We start from the raw sequence: 19,459 nt of genomic DNA, 5'->3' as shown, positions 1-19,459 counted from the left end.
GCTTGAAAAATGCTTGAAAAATTCACATTATGGAAAGGAAAAAAAAACCAACCTTCTACCAATTAAAATCCATATTTTTTAATTTTTTATTTTTAGATAAGATGTTGGCTTTTATGGCTTGCAATGACCAAAGCATTTGGTCCTTCCAGGTAGGAAAAGACAGGCATGAATAGCATGCATGGAAGAAAAAGAGCGAAAGCTACATTTCCCTCATTCATAACCCCAGTTAAAAATTTGCCTCTCTGGTTCTTACAGCAGATATTGCATACACATGACTTAAAATGAAGAGCAAAATGCCTTCTTTTCAAGGTTTTCAAGAGCATATTATGCCACTTATGATCAATTAAACTTGAGAATGACATTAAATGCCATGTTACAGCAACAACACCAAAAAGCCTGCCTGGAAGACAACAGCTAGACCATAAATCCCATTTGCAGCAACCCTACTGTGAAGAAGCCAACATTACATTTTAAAGAGCGCTGCTTTCCTTGCAGACATTTATAACCACTCCAAACTTACTTGCAGATTTTGAGTCTGGAACTTTGGAATAATAACTGGGGATGGACAGAACTGGAAAGACCACTGCCTCATTTAATGACTAATGTTAGCATATCCTTTGTCACCTTGTCTTTATCCTCTTGCTATCTCTTGTATGCAAGTGCGCATTAGAGCAATATACCCTCAGTGATCTCCAGTGGAACTCTCCTGTATGTTGGGCACCGAGAACAAGACTTTCATGGCACCAGAATGGACCCTGGTATGGTTTGAAAACTGACTGTAATCTGTTAGTCTTTGTGCATCAGTAAAACAATGCCTTGACTCCTTTTTATTCTGTCCTACAATAGAATTGTAGAAAAATCGATGGCAAAACAAGCCCAAGAACCATGCAACTCCTCCTTTTCCTGTGTTTTTTAAAGTCTGCAATTTTGCCCTTCTCACATAGATATGCTATGTCTGATTCTTGCACACAATGAAATGGTAAGCAGTCTCCTAGTAGACATTCAGGGTCTTGAAACTCACCATGTGTATGAGCCAGGAACTTTGAGTTTTCCTACCTTACTTTGTCCATGGATGTGGATGCGTGTTTGCGAGCATAAGCACACACATATTTAATTTTAGGAGGAAGGACAGGGTTTGCTGAAGATAAGGACTGAAGATACACTAGAGAATGTCTCATGCCTTTGAAATTTCTCCTACAACTATCCTAACAAATTGTGGCAATTAACATGCTGTTAGTGTTAGATGTATGCAGCCAGTGCAGGTGCTAATAATTGAAAAAGCATTTAGAGCTTTTACACTCTGGCTGAATATTTCATGATGTGCTGCATGTTTCACTATTTACTCCATGGGCCTCTGTCACTTCAATCTTCTCTGACTGCTTTGACTTGTGCTATAAAGCTCAACCAAGATAGACTGACGGCTTGTCACAGGCAAACTCCACCAACTCCTGCAGTTCACTGGGACTAGCTGTGAAGGTTGTCACGACATTCTGATGGAATTCGGCAAATGTTTTGTGACTAATACACCCAACATTTGTCGGCTACCATTAGCCATTCTCCATGACCCTCTGCAGTCTGTGTATATGGCTGTGTATATTAAGTTGTAATGAGAATTTGTTGCCTATGTATTTTACACTAATGATGCTCCTACTGATCTTTACTTTCACAGGTTAATCAGCAATTAATTTTGTAAAGATTCAGTGCACAGATGCAAGGAGCTTTAGAGAATAACATCTAGTGCAACTTCAGAAAGAAAACCTGGTGTTTTACTGTTAAATGCTTTTATTTGCATATTCAGAATCTACTAATATTGGCTACAATCCTACACTGTCTTACATTTTCCATAGATATACAAAGAGGAATGTATCTAATACAGTGGCTGGTACACAGTGCCCTGTGCTAGCTTACAGGCTGAACTACTGTGCTAAGAATACTAATGATTCTTCCTCCCCTGTTCTCCTTTTCTCTACTCAAATATTGCTAAAGTTTTTTGTTTTGTTTTTTTTTTTTTTTTTTTTTATCCTCAGAAACCTTAGTGATGAGTTCATGTTAATTTATCAAGACTACTGAGGATGCTGATATAGAGCTGTTTACTGTTAGAATCTTGCTCATTAAAGTATCTTGCTACCTCAGGACATTCTTAGAATATGCTTCTGAGGTATGAATCCTTTTACACAGGAAAGTAGCAAAATAGTTAACTTTCAGAGTTTTACATAAGCAACTTAACAAGGGGGAGACAGGCACACAGCCGATGCATCCTCTGTTCTTAAAATTTCCCATTTATATGTACTCAAGCTGCAGAGCTAGCAATCATTGAAAGGTAGGAGAAAGTACCTGAAAAAATAATTTTTCATTTGAAAAATATAAACTCACAGTTCAGTGGCATCATAAAATATAGGAGTGATGTTTTCCACTTAAATGAGGTGTAGCCTTTATACCTTATGATAAAAGCTACCTCTGTTGCAAATCAATGTTATAAAAATTAGCTATTTTCTTTAAACCTAGTTTAAGGCTGAAGAGCTTCTTCTTTCCTTTACCTTGATCTGAGTGGGTCTTCTCTTACTCTGAACTTTATAAAAGAGCTTGTTGATTATTTTTTTTCTCTGGAAAATTCTCCTTTTCTTTCCTGACTCTGTTCTCTCATCTCAAAAACATTTGCACAAGATTTCACATTACTCTGAAAAACAATCTGATACTGTTCTTATTTCTATAATTTATAACACAACTACCAATGGTAGCAATCATCAGCGGGCTAACATATACTACTCCCTACCATTCAAACCTTTTCATTCTATAAACTTGGTAAAACCCGGTCTAAGAAAACATGGTGATTACTGAACCTGGTGCTTTTATTTGCAGCAGTGAACTATCGTCAAACAGAACCAGGAAGTGAATTGTGCTATTAGGAACCTGCTGTGTGTCACAGCTTACTTTTAATTTCATATTATCACTGCATAAAGTTAGCCTTGCAAATCCTTAACAAAAACTGTCAATTTAGAATATGTTATGAAAATCTCCAAGGCTGAAGGACATGAATATAAACCATTAGTACAATTAAACTGTGAGCTTTCACTGCTTCAAAACTTGCCTTCATACCTGGTTTAGGAGAGTCTCAGAAAATGATCAGATTAAACTCATTTTACCAGTTTTTGTTAAAGAAATATTCAGCCTCTTGACCTCTCCTCATTTATTTATTTATTTATTTATTCAATTCCTGCATGAAAGCTCCCAGTTTCAGCTTTTGGAAGGGCAGTGCTACTGTGGCAGGGGCTATGCAAATTTACCCTGAGAGGCACCAGAAGAAATGTGTTTGCACATGCGAGGACGTGGAGCTGGGTGGGCAGATGAGGAGATGTGCACAGCCATTGTTCATATATTTGGAATATTATAGCCAGCTTCAGAAAAACAGACATGAGGTTTCCCCGTCAACTTCAGATAAATAATCTCAATAAGGTTTCCAAAAACGTATGCCAAAAAGCTCACTTATTCCATGTCACTTAGCTGGGTCTTGACAGTCTCTGAACTAGTTTTATGGTTTAGCTGGGAATTATTTTGGGGCCTTGATCAAGAAAAATCCTCAGGCTTACGAAATTCTCCTTGGCAACACACTGAAAACCCAGCATCCTCTGATGTTGCTGATTCGTATATGATCAGGGACTCTAATGATAATGACCCTTTGCTGAGTATGCTACTTGTCTAGAGGCCTATGTCAACTACACCACTCCGTTCAGAGTGGACAGGGACAAACTATTTGTTTGCTCTTCAGGCCCCTTGGGCCCTGTCATATGCTATTTGTTCTTGCATTAAGAGGTAGTTTGACTCAGCTGGGCTGACATTTCCTTTAACTCAGTGTATTCCACTCATGCAGTAGCAGCTACCAAAGCATTAAGTGAAGACTTGAGCCCCAACAACAATCCTTTTAAGTGGCTTTTTTGATTTAAACCCAGGGCTTTTCACATTTTTACTGGTCACTCTAGAATCAACAATGACACTTTCTTAAAACTAGCTTTGCTACTTGATACTCATGTGACATAGCCTGTTTACCATGGCTGTTCATCAATAACATACATAGAAACTTGTGACTGTCAGATAATGAACAGGTGACTTTATGTCACTGCCTGACACCAGAAGCATCAAATAGCCCCACTTTCCTCTCCATCTCATGAAGAAGGAAACTTGATATGTGATTATTATTCACAAATTTCTTTCCTTTTCCTTTCACTTCCCATTTTAATTTTACTTCTTTTGTAATAGTATGCCCTTGTGTTTACATCTCCACAAGAGAAGTATCCTTCCTTTTTCCTTTTTGAGTTCAGGTATATTTGAAGAAGACCCATGTTCTTGTGGGTTTAATGGGAAAGACTTCTGCTGGTGTGAAACAGATAGAAAGTAATTCTGACAATGCAGAGTGGCTCAGTATTTTTCTAATTAATTCACATTTATAGCTACAGTTGCATTCTGAACTATTTTTACCTGACTGACCACTGGTTCTTCTGGCATTGCATCAGTGTGATTCTGCCTACGTCATTTGATGTGATACAGGAGTCAGTTAGAAAAGTGACTTTCTAAATGTGAATCTAAACCATGTATGACATATACGAAGAACATTTGAATATGTACCATTTATTTATTTTGGGTAGTGACTTATTGACATCTAGAGAAAATAACATTAAAAAATTGACATTAAAAAGATGTCTTCAATCTATCTATCAGCATCAGATTTGATAATACGGAATTCTATTTATGTGTGAGTTAATCTCAGGAATGCCCACCTTCTGACCAGTCTAAATAAGCACGTGTCAGAACTCCCAGGGGATACCTGTGATACAGCTTCTGGTCCTCTGTTCTATTTCAGTGACAGCAGAGGTCCCATAGTTTCATCTCATGGCATAATACCATCTTCCCTGATTTGCCCCAGCCACTGCGGAAATCTAAAATCTATTCAGCATTTTCAACATTGTCTTAACTGTAAGGCTGCTCATGAAGTGACTCTAGAGTCACAGCTCTGATTAGAATTTACTGATGAACTTTCCACATACTACTTCTCTTTTACATGCTCCAGTCTTGTTCTCCAGGCCCCCTCTAGACCTAGGTCCGCAGCTGAGGAAACAATCTGCCAGCTGTTTCTGTGGGAGGGACAGGGGTGAAGCTGGATTTGAAAAGGAGCTTTTAATGTAAATTTATGAAGAATATTGCAAAGCTATATATCAACTGCAGACATGACAATGTTTTAGCTGACATTTTTTTTGTGTACTTTTAGCTGACTTACACTAAATATTTCTGGGCAGGAAAGCAAGTACCTGTCACTTTAGGTAACTGGCAAGTATACAAACTAGCAAATAATACATCCCACCTTCGTTTATTGTAAAGCTGAAAGATGGACATTGCACACAAAGCTATGCAGAGTTTTCTTCTGATTTAATCAGCTTTCTCTTATTTAGCACCTTGAACCAAAGGTCAGTCAGTGTAGATAATGGATAAGACAAAGAGACCATTGGGTTTGGGGAGAGGCTGAGGGTGCTGGTGAATAAATTTAGCAGTAAGAGAGAAGAAGAAAACAATGTCTAGATCTGGAAGCCTGGCAAGTTCTCTGCTTGCTGCTCAACCTGTATTTAGCAATTCTGATATGCTACTGAGCAGACAGCTCAGGCTCAGGACGACCACTCTCCCTCAGTCCCTCTTCAGCAGGCAACGAAAGCAGGCTCCACTTTGAAAATCTTCCCCCATCATGCAAACTGACACAGGCATGCTTTTCAAAAACCCACAGCCAATCTGTTGATCATTACTTATTTACAAAGGCCTTCGGGCAGAAAGTCCTGTAAAAACCATACTTGATACGGTATACACTAGCTTTTTCTGCTTGTGGAAAAAAGTACCCCTAAGGCTACCTCAAACCATCACTTTCTATTGCACATAAAATGTACCGTGTAACACTAAAGTATTTAATATATATGGTATAATATATCTACAGGAAAGGCATTTGTGTAGAAGTATGTTACCCTGTATTTGGTAATTTGATGTTTTGCTGAAGGCTATGACTTGAAAAAGCCTGCACCTAGTACAGAGGACCTGTCATCTCAGTACCCAAGAGCCAATAGAATAAAGAAGTACCCTTAAGCAGCAAAACTTTGACACAGCTTTGAAGCATATGAAAACAGTATAACTCCCCAGAATTATTATTACTCAAGATCAAAGAAATGAGGCATACTTTACATAGCAAACAGGGACAGTGCACTCAGCTCCAAATGTTTCTTTTTTTTTTTTTTTCTCTCTCTTTCTCTCTCCCCCTTCTCCTTTTTCTTTTTCTTTTTACTTCCCCAAAAATTAGTATTTGGTGGCAAGACACTTTCTCACATTTTAAAAACTTTAAATGGTTAAAACTATTAGCACCAGATAAGAGGACTGTCCAAAGGTAAGTAAATTGAAAATGATGCTAGGATGACAACTGGCATCATAAAAATGAGAAGCTTGCCAGTATGCTCATTTTATTCTTCCTCATAAACTGTAAACAAGCATGTAAATCAGTGTCATATGGGCAAGACTGAGCTAACAGGAAGGCAGAGAACTTTTAGTGATACATTTAACAGAAATAGATGGTCAAGAGTCAAAAAAAAAAAAAAGGACACAGCTGGGTGCATTTTCCTCTGTGAATCAATCTCACTTCTGGTTCTATAGTCTAAACAGAAATGAAGAAGACTTGTAAAAGTTATGTCCTTGAATATGCCCTATATTGCAGAAACAATAAACAAATGTGGATGCTCCTTTAAAAATTCCCAGTCTACTGACTGAAATGCAAAAAGACATATTACCTACCTGTAACCCAAATTCTTAAAGGAACACAATAATTGTCAACAATAAAAGAAAACACAAGTGAATTTATATAGGAAAGAAATATACATTCATATCATTTTTTTCACTTAACCTTTGCGTTTGCAGAGCAGTTACTGTTACACATATACCAAAACCCCAAACTGCATGAAGGTGTCTCTATCTAAGGAAGTTTGCACTTTTTCTATACGCAGTAGAAAATCACTGCTATGATATTTAGTTATGGATACAACTATGGACCGAGGTTCTAGTCTGGTTATTTTAGATATGCAAAAGCAGAGGAGGAACTGCATCCTTACAGAGGACTCCACATCTACTATTTGATCCTCTCCTGACTGACTTGAACAGGCAAAGGGTGAAGGAAGTGAGACAGAATGCAAATGTCATATTATTTTAATAGATTTCAATTTCCTGTTGTAGTTCTAGTTTTAACAACACTCTTAGAGGAAAATTGTCCTATGAAATGGAACTACAGAGTTATACAAAGATGTTAGAAGTGTAAAATAATGTACATATAGCAACAGGGGAAAAATATCACTAACAAGATAACATTTTCATCACCCACTTTTAGAGTACATACTACCCTTTTAAAAAATCCTCGTATTTCATAATTAATATGCTTTTAACCTGAGTACAACTGCATTACTTTTGAACTTTGCTTTGGCAAGTACATAGATTATTAGACTTTTTTATCAGTCTAAATCAATTAACAGAAATTTGATTTCAATCGACAGGATAAAAGGAAGGTAATATTCAGGTTCATTTTTGATTGTGATGATACATCTCACATATGGCCTTAAGTACAGAAAACAGTACTCAGAGGGAATCCAACAAAAAGAGAATTGCCTGAGGCAAACTAACCACATGAGTTCCTCTGATTGGATAGTGCTATCATTAGTGCCACTGCTGTTTAAGAACTACACACGGACAGGACAGGGTGACAGCTAAGACTTTAAAGCCTATGTATTTTTCAAACAGCTTTTCAAACTGTTTTTCATGACAGAATTTTTTTCAGCTCTATCATTAACTGCTGACAAGCTGACAGAATAAATACTTCAGCCTTTCAGAAACCATCTAACAATCTTTTTTTCCACCCCCTCCCCTTATTTTTTGATGTGGGGGGAGGAGAAGGGGAAGGGAGGAAGAAAGAAAGGAGATGAAGACATGAGTTTCTTACAGTCTTACCTCATCAGTTTGGGTGAGGAGTTGGGTGAATTTCTCATGCCTCCATTTCGTTGCTTTTTTTTGGGTGATAGTGTCGATGGCTGCTCATCTTCAACTGGAAATATAAGGAACTCATGAGATTAAGCACTGTTCTAAGTGCAAAATGAAATACAAGTGAAGTAGCAAAGAACACACACTCTATGTCCATTCACGCACTGATAGTTCATTGCTAACATAGGCCCAACAGTAATAAAAATCAAATACATGTTAGTCAAAGAAATTGGTTTGAAGGAGAAGCAGGGAAGAATACCAGGGTTTTGAACACAGGCTTTCAAATTGCTTTCATACTTCAAAAACAAAGGGGGGGAACCACACTTGGGTTATTCTTAGCATTATTTTCAGTTAATCTGCACTACAGAAAAGTAAAATTAGTGCTTTGCTATATTCCCAGAAAGATAAAGCACTATTTGCAGTACCAACATAACAGCTGCCAGCCTGCTTTTGCTAATGAGCCAGACACCAGTTGGTTCTTGCTCCTCACATGCCAAACAACAGAGTCTTCATGAAGAGATGTAAAATATTCAATGCGTTGATGTTCAATGATTCAGTTAGTTGGGACTGTGAGCGCAGCCTGCCATTGTGCACAGATCTCCAGCACAAGTCAGACCTCATCACTCTACCCTTCTCACAAAAGGGAGTTGTAACAGGAGAGAACAGAATGAGGTTGAATGGAAGTGGGGAGACAATACCTGTGTAACAGAGGATGCATGTGTTACACAGTCTTTTAATGAGGATGAGGTGCGCTTTCAATGACAGATCAATTTCCAGATGTAGAATCACTTATGATTTTGCCAATCATAAACTAATCTTGGATAACCTATGTCACAATGTTTATTGTTTAAACAAGTGCAGCTTCCTAATAGCTCATCTATAAGAATTAACCGTCATCGTTACTGTTTCAAGACTGTTATTGCACTTAATAATCCGTGCATAAGGTTTACATTTGCTAGCAAAGGGAATTATGCCTGCTTTCTCATATTCACACTAATGCTGAGTTATTCTGATGTAAAGAAGGAAAAACAGACTTTTTTCATCCTATTGTTAACTTGAAAATGAACTAGAAGGTAATATAACTGACGCCTAGAAGGCTGTTACTTTAGAGCTAAAAGGAAAGAGATTAGTAGCAGCAGTAGTATCTGTATTAAAAGAGCTTAATACACATTAGCAGTGCACAAGCAGAGGCTGGAAAAAAAATCAATTTGCAATGAGCTACATAGGAGTGACAACAAAACCACAAACCTGGATATCACCTGCCCTAGATTTATCTGGGAACAAATTAAGCAATATCCTTCTGCTATAGCCCTCTTCTGATGCTACTTTATTACAGTCTGTGTTCTAGCCTGTCATGTCTGTCTGTTTTCCAAAGTCTGCTGTGGAACTTCATTTTGCCTTGGTCAAGACCGAAGGACTGGGCCCTGAAAAGACAGATGTGCTGTCTTTTTAAATGACCTGGCATCACGTAACACATCCAGGCAATCAAAGCAAAAGAAAACTTAGCAAAAGAGAACAAAAGCAAATGAATCAACCAAACAAACAAATAAAAAAATGCCCCAAACAGTTGCGTAAAAGGTTATACTTATTTCGGAGCAATGACTGTCTTATAATGATTTATTTCACTGATTTAACTCTCTGTTCTCTGGCAGCATCCCCAAAGACAAAGCCATTTCATTCGAACTTTTTTTTTTTTTCCTGATGCTTATTGATGACTAGTCTAGTTCTATTCTTTGGTTGAGATAGAAATATGTCCATATAAAATTATCAGAAATATGCAATTGGAAATTTTCTTTCTGGGATTAAACTAGATCACTTCGTTATTCAGTTATTTGTAAACTGAAGTGAGTATTTACAGAATTATTTTGTTGGTAAGAAACTTTTTTTTTTTTTTCCCCCCCTGATTATATCAAAGTGCAAGCATTTGTGCATTTCAGAATACCCCTCTTGGAAATGGCATAGTCTCGCTATAAACTTGTCTATCAAAAAGTTATTCACATGCTATCCCACAACACAGACAATAAACTGCTTTCAAGACATACACTGTGCTTTCCTGTTCTTTATAGTATACAAATATTCAGTTCTAAACTAATGATTCCAACACTTAAAAGATTAAATGACCAAAAACTATGCAAAACATTCCTTACAGAAACAAGCTACAACTGATATGTTTCACTCTCCTGGTAGTAAAAATTCTAAGTTTCACTTAATTTAATCTACTACCATGGAGTTACAGAATATTAGTAAAGAGATTCAGTATTACACCGTAAGTATATTGATATACGATTTTAATAGTGTAAGGAAGCTATGTACCCATCAGGACAATATACAAAATCTTACAGGAATACAAGACAACTGTAGATTGTATTATAGCTGTTATATTTCTATGAACAATAAAAAACAATACTAAAAAAGAGTAATTTTCCAAACTTTCAGCTAGTTAAAAAGACCTGTCTGATCCTTTCAAATAAGGATCTTTTGTACTGCATGGTCCAGCATTCATGTTCTCCACTGCTACCAGTTGGTACTACTTTGTTGCCCAATCATAATACAGTCTTGGTACTAATCAGCCAGAATAACCACCTATAGATTTCTAGCAGTCTGAAGTTATTTTTTTTACTCCATATACAGTAAATAAGCTCCCTCTTTTGATATGTGCTTGTCATACTCAAACTGTTACTTTCACTAATTGGCTGTAAAGTCCAAGGTTAATGTGGCTCACTAGTTAATACCTGTTAGCAAAGCCTTCTGAGATCTCAATTCGTTGCTAAAGCAATGCCTTGCTAAGCCAGGAAGCCATTCATTTTCATTGCAGCAATGAAAGATAATCTGTCTTAATCATATTACATTCAAACAAGATTTTGTTTTTCAATGAAATCTGTGTGCAGAGTTTATAGTGCATCTGCAGTTTAGATATGCAGCTCTGTAAGAATGACAGAAGGGAATCTATGTAGCTGAAATATATGAATGGAATGGAATAGAGACCATTACCTAGGGTGTGGTTCCTAAAAGTGTTGCAATGATCACTTCTTAGTAATAAGTAAGATATAAAACATATTTCATTACATACAATTATCAATTTCCTGTGTATTTAAAGAAACAGATCCAGAAAAAAAAAATAGCAGTCATAAAATATCAATTTAGTTTCATGGTTTCTGTGTCTGCATTGATTTAAAAGGGAGTGTTAAATGTACTTGTTCTTCTGAAAGACAACTATATTTGAATAATGGGTTGTGATATATGATAACTCAACTCTGATGTTCTGTGTTTGACTTAGTGCTTTTGTTAATGAGAATGTGCCCCCATTTTTAGTATATTTGATGTCTTTATGCTACAGCAGTCGTATTAAAATGCAGTCATATTTTATTATGCAGACTTTCCTTACCAGCTTTCATGAAAAGTGCAAATAAGTTCAAGAATTGGACACAGAATTTTATAGAATCTGAACTCAATCCAGCCACTGAGTTCTAATAAAATTCAAGATCTTGTTTTGCGCATCCCTAAGTATAACACTTACTGTACTGTTGTAACAACCCAGTGCTCACTTGTCTAATAGGCACAGAATCTAACAGTTTTGCAGTTCAGGAAGACTCAGTGCTAGAAAAATGTCAGGCAAATCTAATGAGGCTTCAGATACTCTGGTTTATGCTGGGGTTTAATTTAAAGTTACACTGATGTTTTAACATGTTTGCTTATTCTTGAGTAAAGAGGATTCATTATTTCAATGACATAACTTCCAGACAATGTTCCATGAATTGATTTAAGATGTGCTGCTAATTTTAACAGCCTTAATGTGGAGCTGAACATCTGTAACAACATATTACTTGACTTTCATCCTCATTTCATTTTTTAGGCAAAATAAAAGGAATGCCTTTCAGAAACGGTGGACTAGTTCATAACTTCTTCCTTTGTTATTTTGTTACCATTTTAAAATAAATATGTCTCCTTCACTGTCTCCCTCAGGTCACTACTAGCACGGTCTATAGACTCCATTTTTTAGGCCCTAAAAAGAGCTGTAATCTGAAATAGCATCTACGTTACTGAACAACACACAAACTGGAATACCTGGTAAACTTCTTTTGCCTAGAATGTAAATGCTTCAGAGCAAATAAACCATATGAAAGATAAAGCACAAACCACCCAGAAACATTAGTTGACTAGCTATCTTGATTAACTTATTAATCACCACATCTGGAGAAACCCACATCTGTAAGCACTTAACAGAGCATTAGTAATGTCATAGTCACATTGAAAACAGATTGCAAAACCATGCACAAACCAATCGGAATTGCCTTATGCATCCAACTACGGGGCTACCTACGGAGATCTTGGTTCAACCCAGGCTTTTGGGAGTGGTAGCGGTATTTTACAGGCAAGCTGAGTGCCCTTTGCAATCTACAGTAGGTAGATTTTCCTTGTTCAACAGAACTCAATAAGTTAAGGTGCAGCAGCGAGGGATTGTTGGGTAGGAAGAGGCTCCCTTTACGGTTATTAACAAGTGGAACAGGTTCCGGGGCTCCTTCAGTGGACTTGGCACCAACCAGTGCATTAGTAGTTGCATTCTTGAATTGATATGAACTTTTTGGGTAACTTGGTCTAGCTGCATTCTTTACTTCTAAATAATAAGAAAAAATGTAAGTTAATGTCTTTGTATCAAAAATGATTTCAAACCATGAATCAGTTTTGATATCATGTGGAATTACAGACTTTAAAGCTTAAAGTATCAGTTTCTATAGTTGAAATAAAGGTTTATACCTGCAGCTTTTTTTTTATTTTTTCCCCAAAAATGGCTTTTTATAAAAGAATACTTATAAAAGGATTATTCCACAATATTATTATCTTTAAGCAATAATCCCATCCTAGGGTAAGTGTGTCTGAGGCAACACTTATTTCCCACGTGTTGATAAAGGCTTTGAGATTTACTAGCTGTGGAAGATGTTTATTCCCCATATTCTACTGAAAATGACAGGGGAGTTAGAACACTGCTGCTATTCAAATACATAAGGAATAATAGAAGAAAGGTCAACACTTTAAAATCGTGCAAGTGTACTTATGGAATTAAACTAGTATTTAGGAACCTACATAATAGTAGTTGGGTGTTCAGAAGTGCTGAGTGCTGTAAATTTCAGGAGGTCAGATATGTAGCATCTCTGAAAATAAGGCTAATAAGTTTAATTTCTTATAAACAGGTTTGATTTGAAACTGTGACCTTTTTTTTTATTTTTTAGTATATCAAAGCTAATTGAACAACAAGAACATGCCATCCTCTGAAAAAAGACAATAATACAATGTTCGCCAAATATTTTTGGTAAAAATACACAGTAATGCTTGTTTCATTCTGAATGAGTATATTATAGAGAAGAAGGTATACTACTGAGCCAGTAAGATCTTATATTCTGTTATGTGTTATGAGGTGAGGAGGTTGGGTAGGGAATAGTTTATGGACTGATAATCTTGCACCATTATTTCCATATGTTTCAATTGCCTTAAAGTTTCCATGGAGAACTTTGAATATACAGTAGCTCAAAATCATTTGAGGAGGTCAGTGTGCTTTTTGGCATTTTCGTCTAGTTTACTATTAGCTAGAATCATTATATTGTAGATGGACAGATACATAAATAGCATCCACATGCTTGCCATTTGTGCTCAAGCACTAAATCTGTCTCTATCAAAAAAGCTGATTATATGTGAATCACAAGAATACTTTGAATGTACTCTTTAACCAGGTTCACTAGGTTCAACTATTTGGTGACAAAGTCTCCATTCCTATTCAAAGATCTCAGAGTTAAAAGCTTGCTGCTACTCTGAGTGATTTAGATTTAAAAAACAAAATAAAATTAAAAAAAAAATCAGAACAGAACCGGAGTCTAACTCAGGGTTATTTTGCTCTTTTTCTAATAATAGCAACATTTAACATGTAGTAAGAATAATGCATATTCAGGAAAGTTGAGATGGCTTTTAAACCACTGGAGGATACCATAGATCTTTCACTAGGAAAACTTCCACAAAAGAATTGCTGTGTATCATATTGGATACATTACTCAAAAATTATCCATCTTACCTCAGAGTTACTGCTTTTTGGTCAAATCTTGTACTTCTCTCTTTGGTATTCCTCTAGTGAAACAATTTTCAGATGATAAAATAAACCTGCAGAGCCCTATCTCCCTATGCAGGCCACTGGTCAAGCACGTATTTGTACAATTCAAAATATATCTATCCAGTTCAACCTTTAAACTACAGACAGTAACATTGGAAATAATCTATGTATATCTATATGCCTGCATCAAAGCATCTTCACACACAATGGAAGGTAATAATGCTTATCCACCCTCCAATCAACTTAAGAAATAACATCTTTTCACAGTCTCTTCTGGAGTTCAATAAGTGATAACCAGATACGAGATGTAATCCTTATGCACTAAACTTCTATAACAGTGTATGTCTTATGGTATATTCTATGCAGATAAAAGCAAGGATTGTGTGCTTTCTCCATTCCTCTAACACAATTACGTATTTTTTACCCTAGGAGAGTAAAATTGTTTGCTTTTATTCTAAATAGCCTGTCAAGATATACTGTACCACCAACACATCAGGATACACATGGATATACATGTGCAAGCACAGAGATGCAATTTTGAAAAAAAATATAACTGTGTTCTCAGATTAAGGAGTATTGTATAACTAGGAGAGAAATATAGGCCAATGCTGTCACTTCTGCAGGCACATAATATTATGTGCAGGACTTAAAACACTTTTAAAGTATCCTGTTGTTCAGCAAAAGCAGATACTTTTTATGAATAGTTTCTTAAAAATCTGATTGGGTGTTTGCACTAGTATGTTGGTTCATTTCCATGGAAAACATATTTGTGACACAGAGATTGCTCTTAATTATATGGAACTGAATGCATCCTTACAGACTGTCACTGCCTCACAAGGTTTGGCAACCAAACTGCTTGGATTGGGGTAATTTGTTGTACCACTGTGCAATATTAAACCAGGACCTCCACATCCACAAGAGTTCTCCTCTAAGTATGTGATGAGTTTAGCACCAGCAAGTCTACTGAAAGAGAACTATTTCCTTGTCACAGTTAAAAAAGTTTTTCTTTATCTAATATGATATAAGCAATTATTTTCAATGAAAATGGTCACAGGATGAGCGTGTTGCCTGCATTGTACATTTTGCCACAGTTTGTTAGAACTATTCAGGACACTTACCATGTACCCAAAGGCGTTATTATCACTAAATAAGAATCATAGCATTTATTGGTCATTTTGAGAACAAATGAATAGCTTACTGAGAATGGCAAACAATAAGGAAGTGGATAAGCGTAGTAATTTAGGAAATTCCATGTTTTCTGTAATATTTCCTAATTGCACTACAGGAAAATACTGTGCAGAACTTAATCAAAAAAAATCTGTCAACATTAGATAGGTAAAAAGTAATACCTTTAAAATGTGAGATATTAATGGGATTTAGATAAAGGCAGTTTGAAGCTGCATACGTTTCTACCCCCTTCCCCCCACCCTCAAGAATTCTCTTTCAAGCTCAATGATTATACACTTGCCTACAGACTGCATTGAGGAATCATGCTTGTTTCTATTTCTATACATTTTATTTGTTATAATGAAGATAATTTGAAATGCAATCTGCAACTCCCTGAACATTTTTAAAATAACCAATGTAGTTAATATAATGCCTATGGCAATCTCTATTTATTCTTTGCAAGCACACACTTGCCATAACTTAAAACTGGGCTGAGCTTTAATTTAAATGTAACAAGGCAGAATACCAGTACAGCGCTTTCAACAAAATGGCTGAAACTGGCTTCAGCATGATTTGCCTGGAAGGGAAGATGAAAATGTGTTTTAAAGGGGAAAAAATATCCTGACCAAAACCAGACATTCTAAACAACCACCACCAATGCCTACCACTCCCTTCCTCCCCCATCTCTATCAGCTGCTAGGCTTTCAGCACTGTTTTTCGCCAGACACTAACACAGTGTTTTCCTTCGTAGTCAGCCATCAGCCAGAGCTGTCACTTGCAGATACTTCATTTTTGTTTCAGTCTAATTCATACTGCACCCCCTTAATCTCTGCAGTGAGTAATGCCATGTCCCTGTATTGATATGCCAGATCCAGCACTAGAATCATAGAGAGTGCTTTTAACAGTCAGACTATCATTGTTTGAAACAATATTTTATTCCCCCCTACCCCCCCCCCCCCCCATTGTCTTTCTCCTAAGCATCTTTCCAGCTGCCCTCCAAAGGAGCAATCACTGCTCTGCAATCTGACTTGTCTTCCATAAAGCTCATCTTTCATATGCTAGGTGAAGAGGAGCTGCAGCTCAGTATTACTAAATGCAGATAATCAATATGCTGATTGAGCTTTTGGCTACCAGAGATCTTTTGATGGGAACGACAGTGAGCATGACTTCCCTCTTTCAATGACAAGCCTGTTTAGACTTCGCTACCTACCACTTTGTGAATCAGGCAACTGAAAATACCCACAGCAATTCCTCCAAACTGTCAGCTATTGCTCTGATTCTACCCAGCACCCCCTGCACAAGACAACAGATTAACCATTAGGCTAGATATGTTGAAAATATACAGCTTCAACCTTTCCCCAGTTAGCTCAGAGCGATGTATAGATGAGTATTTCAACCGTCAGCTGCCGCATAGACTTAAACCCCTGCACAATAACTCCTGGATTCATCTGCCCCTTGTCAAACTTGCACAGCTTTAGTTTGAGCATACATAGTGTGGCAGTTTCACTGCGGATCTAGAATAATCCAGACGGCTGCTGTCTCTTTGTTAACAGGAAGCTAAACTGATGAGTTTGTAATGCATTTCTTATCAAAGGTAGTTTCAAAAAAAAAAAAAAAAAAAGTGCCCAATCAGTTTGGGTTGGAATGTAGCAGAGTATCAAAATATGGTTTATCCAGAACATCAGTTATTTGTTCAGAAAAAAATATATATATTTATTCTGTCTAAAAGTCACTTTATACCAATAAAATATTTTAAAACAAATTCGTAATTATTACTTGATTTTTTTTGTAGTAACATATGATGAAATCATTGGCTAGAAACTACAGTGCGACGGTGCTTGATAAGATACAAGAATTTTAGAAACTGCAGAGCAGTGCTTGGTTTTTGTCTGAAATGGTAATTCAAATGAAAGAGGATGGCTGTTTTGGTTTCTATGTGCATTGGAAACTCAGGAAAATGCATTTCATTTTTTACTGTTGTTTGGTTTTTTATTTTGTTATTTTCATGCAAAGAGAAACAGATGTGCTGGATATCTGTACATACTAGCACCATTAGAAGTGCAGGTGAGGCTCACTGACTCTTAGTTGCAGTTTGCGCCTTCTGAAGCAGATAAGAAAACATCAAGATCTGAGAATGTCAAGAATGCATCATTTCAGAATATTTTACAAATACTGAATGGTGCTTACATGAGACATTCTCTTTGAAACAGCACAGCCCAAGAAACATTTTATTTTTTTTGGTCCCAGGCTTGCCCCTTTTGGCTAAAGGTACCTGAAATTGATTGAATGTCAAACAAATTGCCTTTTTTTTTTTTTTTTTTTGGTCATTCAATGTTTAAATTTTATATTAATACAGTATCTTTCTGTCTTACTTAACTGTCATCACACAAAAGCAATTGAAACAAAGCTACAGGTTTCTACCTCACCTCTGCTTTTCCCTGAATGCTATTAAAAGACAGTTAACACAAAATGTGGATTGCTGCTAGTCTGGATGTTGCTATATGTTCTATATAGCTGCTCTGATCTTCTGTTAAACTATGATAAAGTTAAAGTTCATGAGCTTTTAGGGTTACACATATATATAGAATGAAGGACAAACTGCAGTTTGCAACTGGAGTTGCACCTGGAGTTGCAAACTCCAACAAATTTTTAGCTTGCATCATTTGATAAAAAAGCTCAGGCTATTGTTTTATGGCACTTACAGCCTTTAATTTATTTCTAAGAGTAGAGCAACCCTCTGAAGTTACTGTATAACTTTGATTTTTCTTTGCTCCCTCCAGCTTAACTCAAGAGCATAGATATTCAAAATGCTTTCCAGAGATGCCAGTTGTTATCACTTCTCTATTACTATGACTTCAGACTTCATTTAAGGCTATTCAAATTGTGGCTGATCTACAGTCTACTGAAGTCAGAGAAAACACTTACATGGACATCAGTGGACTTTAGATCAGGAGTTGTTCATATATCATGCTTCAGGGTGCAAGCTGATAAAATAGGACAGGAAGAAAGCATTTTTCATATATATATAGAGAGAGTATTTCACAATTGGCTTGGGCATTTTAGAGAAGAAAGGCTTCCAATTTCAAGGACCTAACTTCTTGTTCCTGTGTAGAAGTATATATGAAATGTGATACTGCTTGTATGCAACAACCATCTTCCCTTTCCCCTGAGAAGTATGCACAATAGAAAAAAAGCTATTTAATTTAATTTCCAATTAAATCCTAATTTATACTTACTCATATAACTATGACTAAGTCATAGTTCCACCAAACCTTGAACACATTTTCTGGTTCTAATTTTAGTATTCCTCACGCATTTTTCTTGATTTTGAGAATCTCCGTTCTTCATTGTCTTCTCATCTTAGGATTCACTCTGTAACTGCTTATGCAAGCCATTACATTGTTATTGGCATGCTGTCAAATAAAAAGCTACAACAACTAAAAAAAAAAAAAAACACACAAAAAAACACTTTATTTTGCCCTGTCCATCTAATTATCCAATTGACTTCTTCACATGTTGCATCCATACACAATACTATTCAGGTACAGTAATGTTTACTTTGGGAAAGGGTTAAGAAAGGAAGATATCTAAATTATAGAACTTATAGGACAAAACTTTGTCTGTGTTCACAGGGGTGTGTTTTTCAGGAAAATATCAAAGTCAGGGCACTTGACTTGTCTTTTGAGAGTGCACTTTGTAGAATAAGGAAACTCAAAGTCTCTCATCAGGTATGGTGGGAATAAATATTCTCCCAGTTAAATTTTAAATTTTGTTATTCCATTTTGGCACACTGTTCTGCTGTCTGAACACTGAGGAGGAGCAACGGCAAAACATTATCCTTGTGTCTCAAACAAGAGCTGTTCAGAACCTGCGTGTCCTACCCTGTCACAATTAGTGAGAAGCTCCAATTTTAGAGCTCCAGCTGCTGCATCTGGCAAAGTACAAAAGGATTGCTCAAAGCCACACGTTAACTTTTTAGTAGAACATCTGATGGTACCATGACTACAAAGACAGGACTGGGAATCTCCTGACCTGAAATTTAGTTCTGCTACTGATCTTTAACACAGCTTTGGGTTGCTCGTTTACAGTCAATGCTATCTTAAGTGAGTTCCTCACTCAGAGCTCTTGCTATGACTCAAGTGACCAAATTAT

The 19,459-nt window shown here is 36.5% G+C and overlaps 1 protein-coding gene across 30 annotated transcripts in view; it reads right to left on the bottom strand.

Moving 5' to 3' along the window:
* KCNMA1 (potassium calcium-activated channel subfamily M alpha 1) overlaps window positions 1-19,459 on the bottom strand; it is a 475,240-nt gene that overhangs the window by 60,374 nt on the left and 395,407 nt on the right. For 25 of the 30 annotated variants that reach the window (XM_067000564.1, XM_048060169.2, XM_067000566.1 and 22 more), the window contains one exon: window positions 8,014-8,107. In XM_067000564.1, coding sequence (XP_066856665.1) covers window positions 8,014-8,107 — 94 coding nt within the window. Of the gene's footprint in view, window positions 1-8,013; window positions 8,108-12,360; window positions 12,659-19,459 lie in introns of those variants that run through there. The other 5 variants (XM_067000548.1, XM_067000549.1, XM_067000550.1 and 2 more) reach the window with 2 other exon arrangements.

This window comes from Anser cygnoides, chromosome 7 (genome assembly GCF_040182565.1).
Source record: "Anser cygnoides isolate HZ-2024a breed goose chromosome 7, Taihu_goose_T2T_genome, whole genome shotgun sequence".
Lineage (NCBI taxonomy): Eukaryota > Metazoa > Chordata > Aves > Anseriformes > Anatidae > Anser > Anser cygnoides.
Note: the sequence above shows the minus strand (reverse complement) of the source record. Positions and strands in the feature narration are given on the sequence as shown.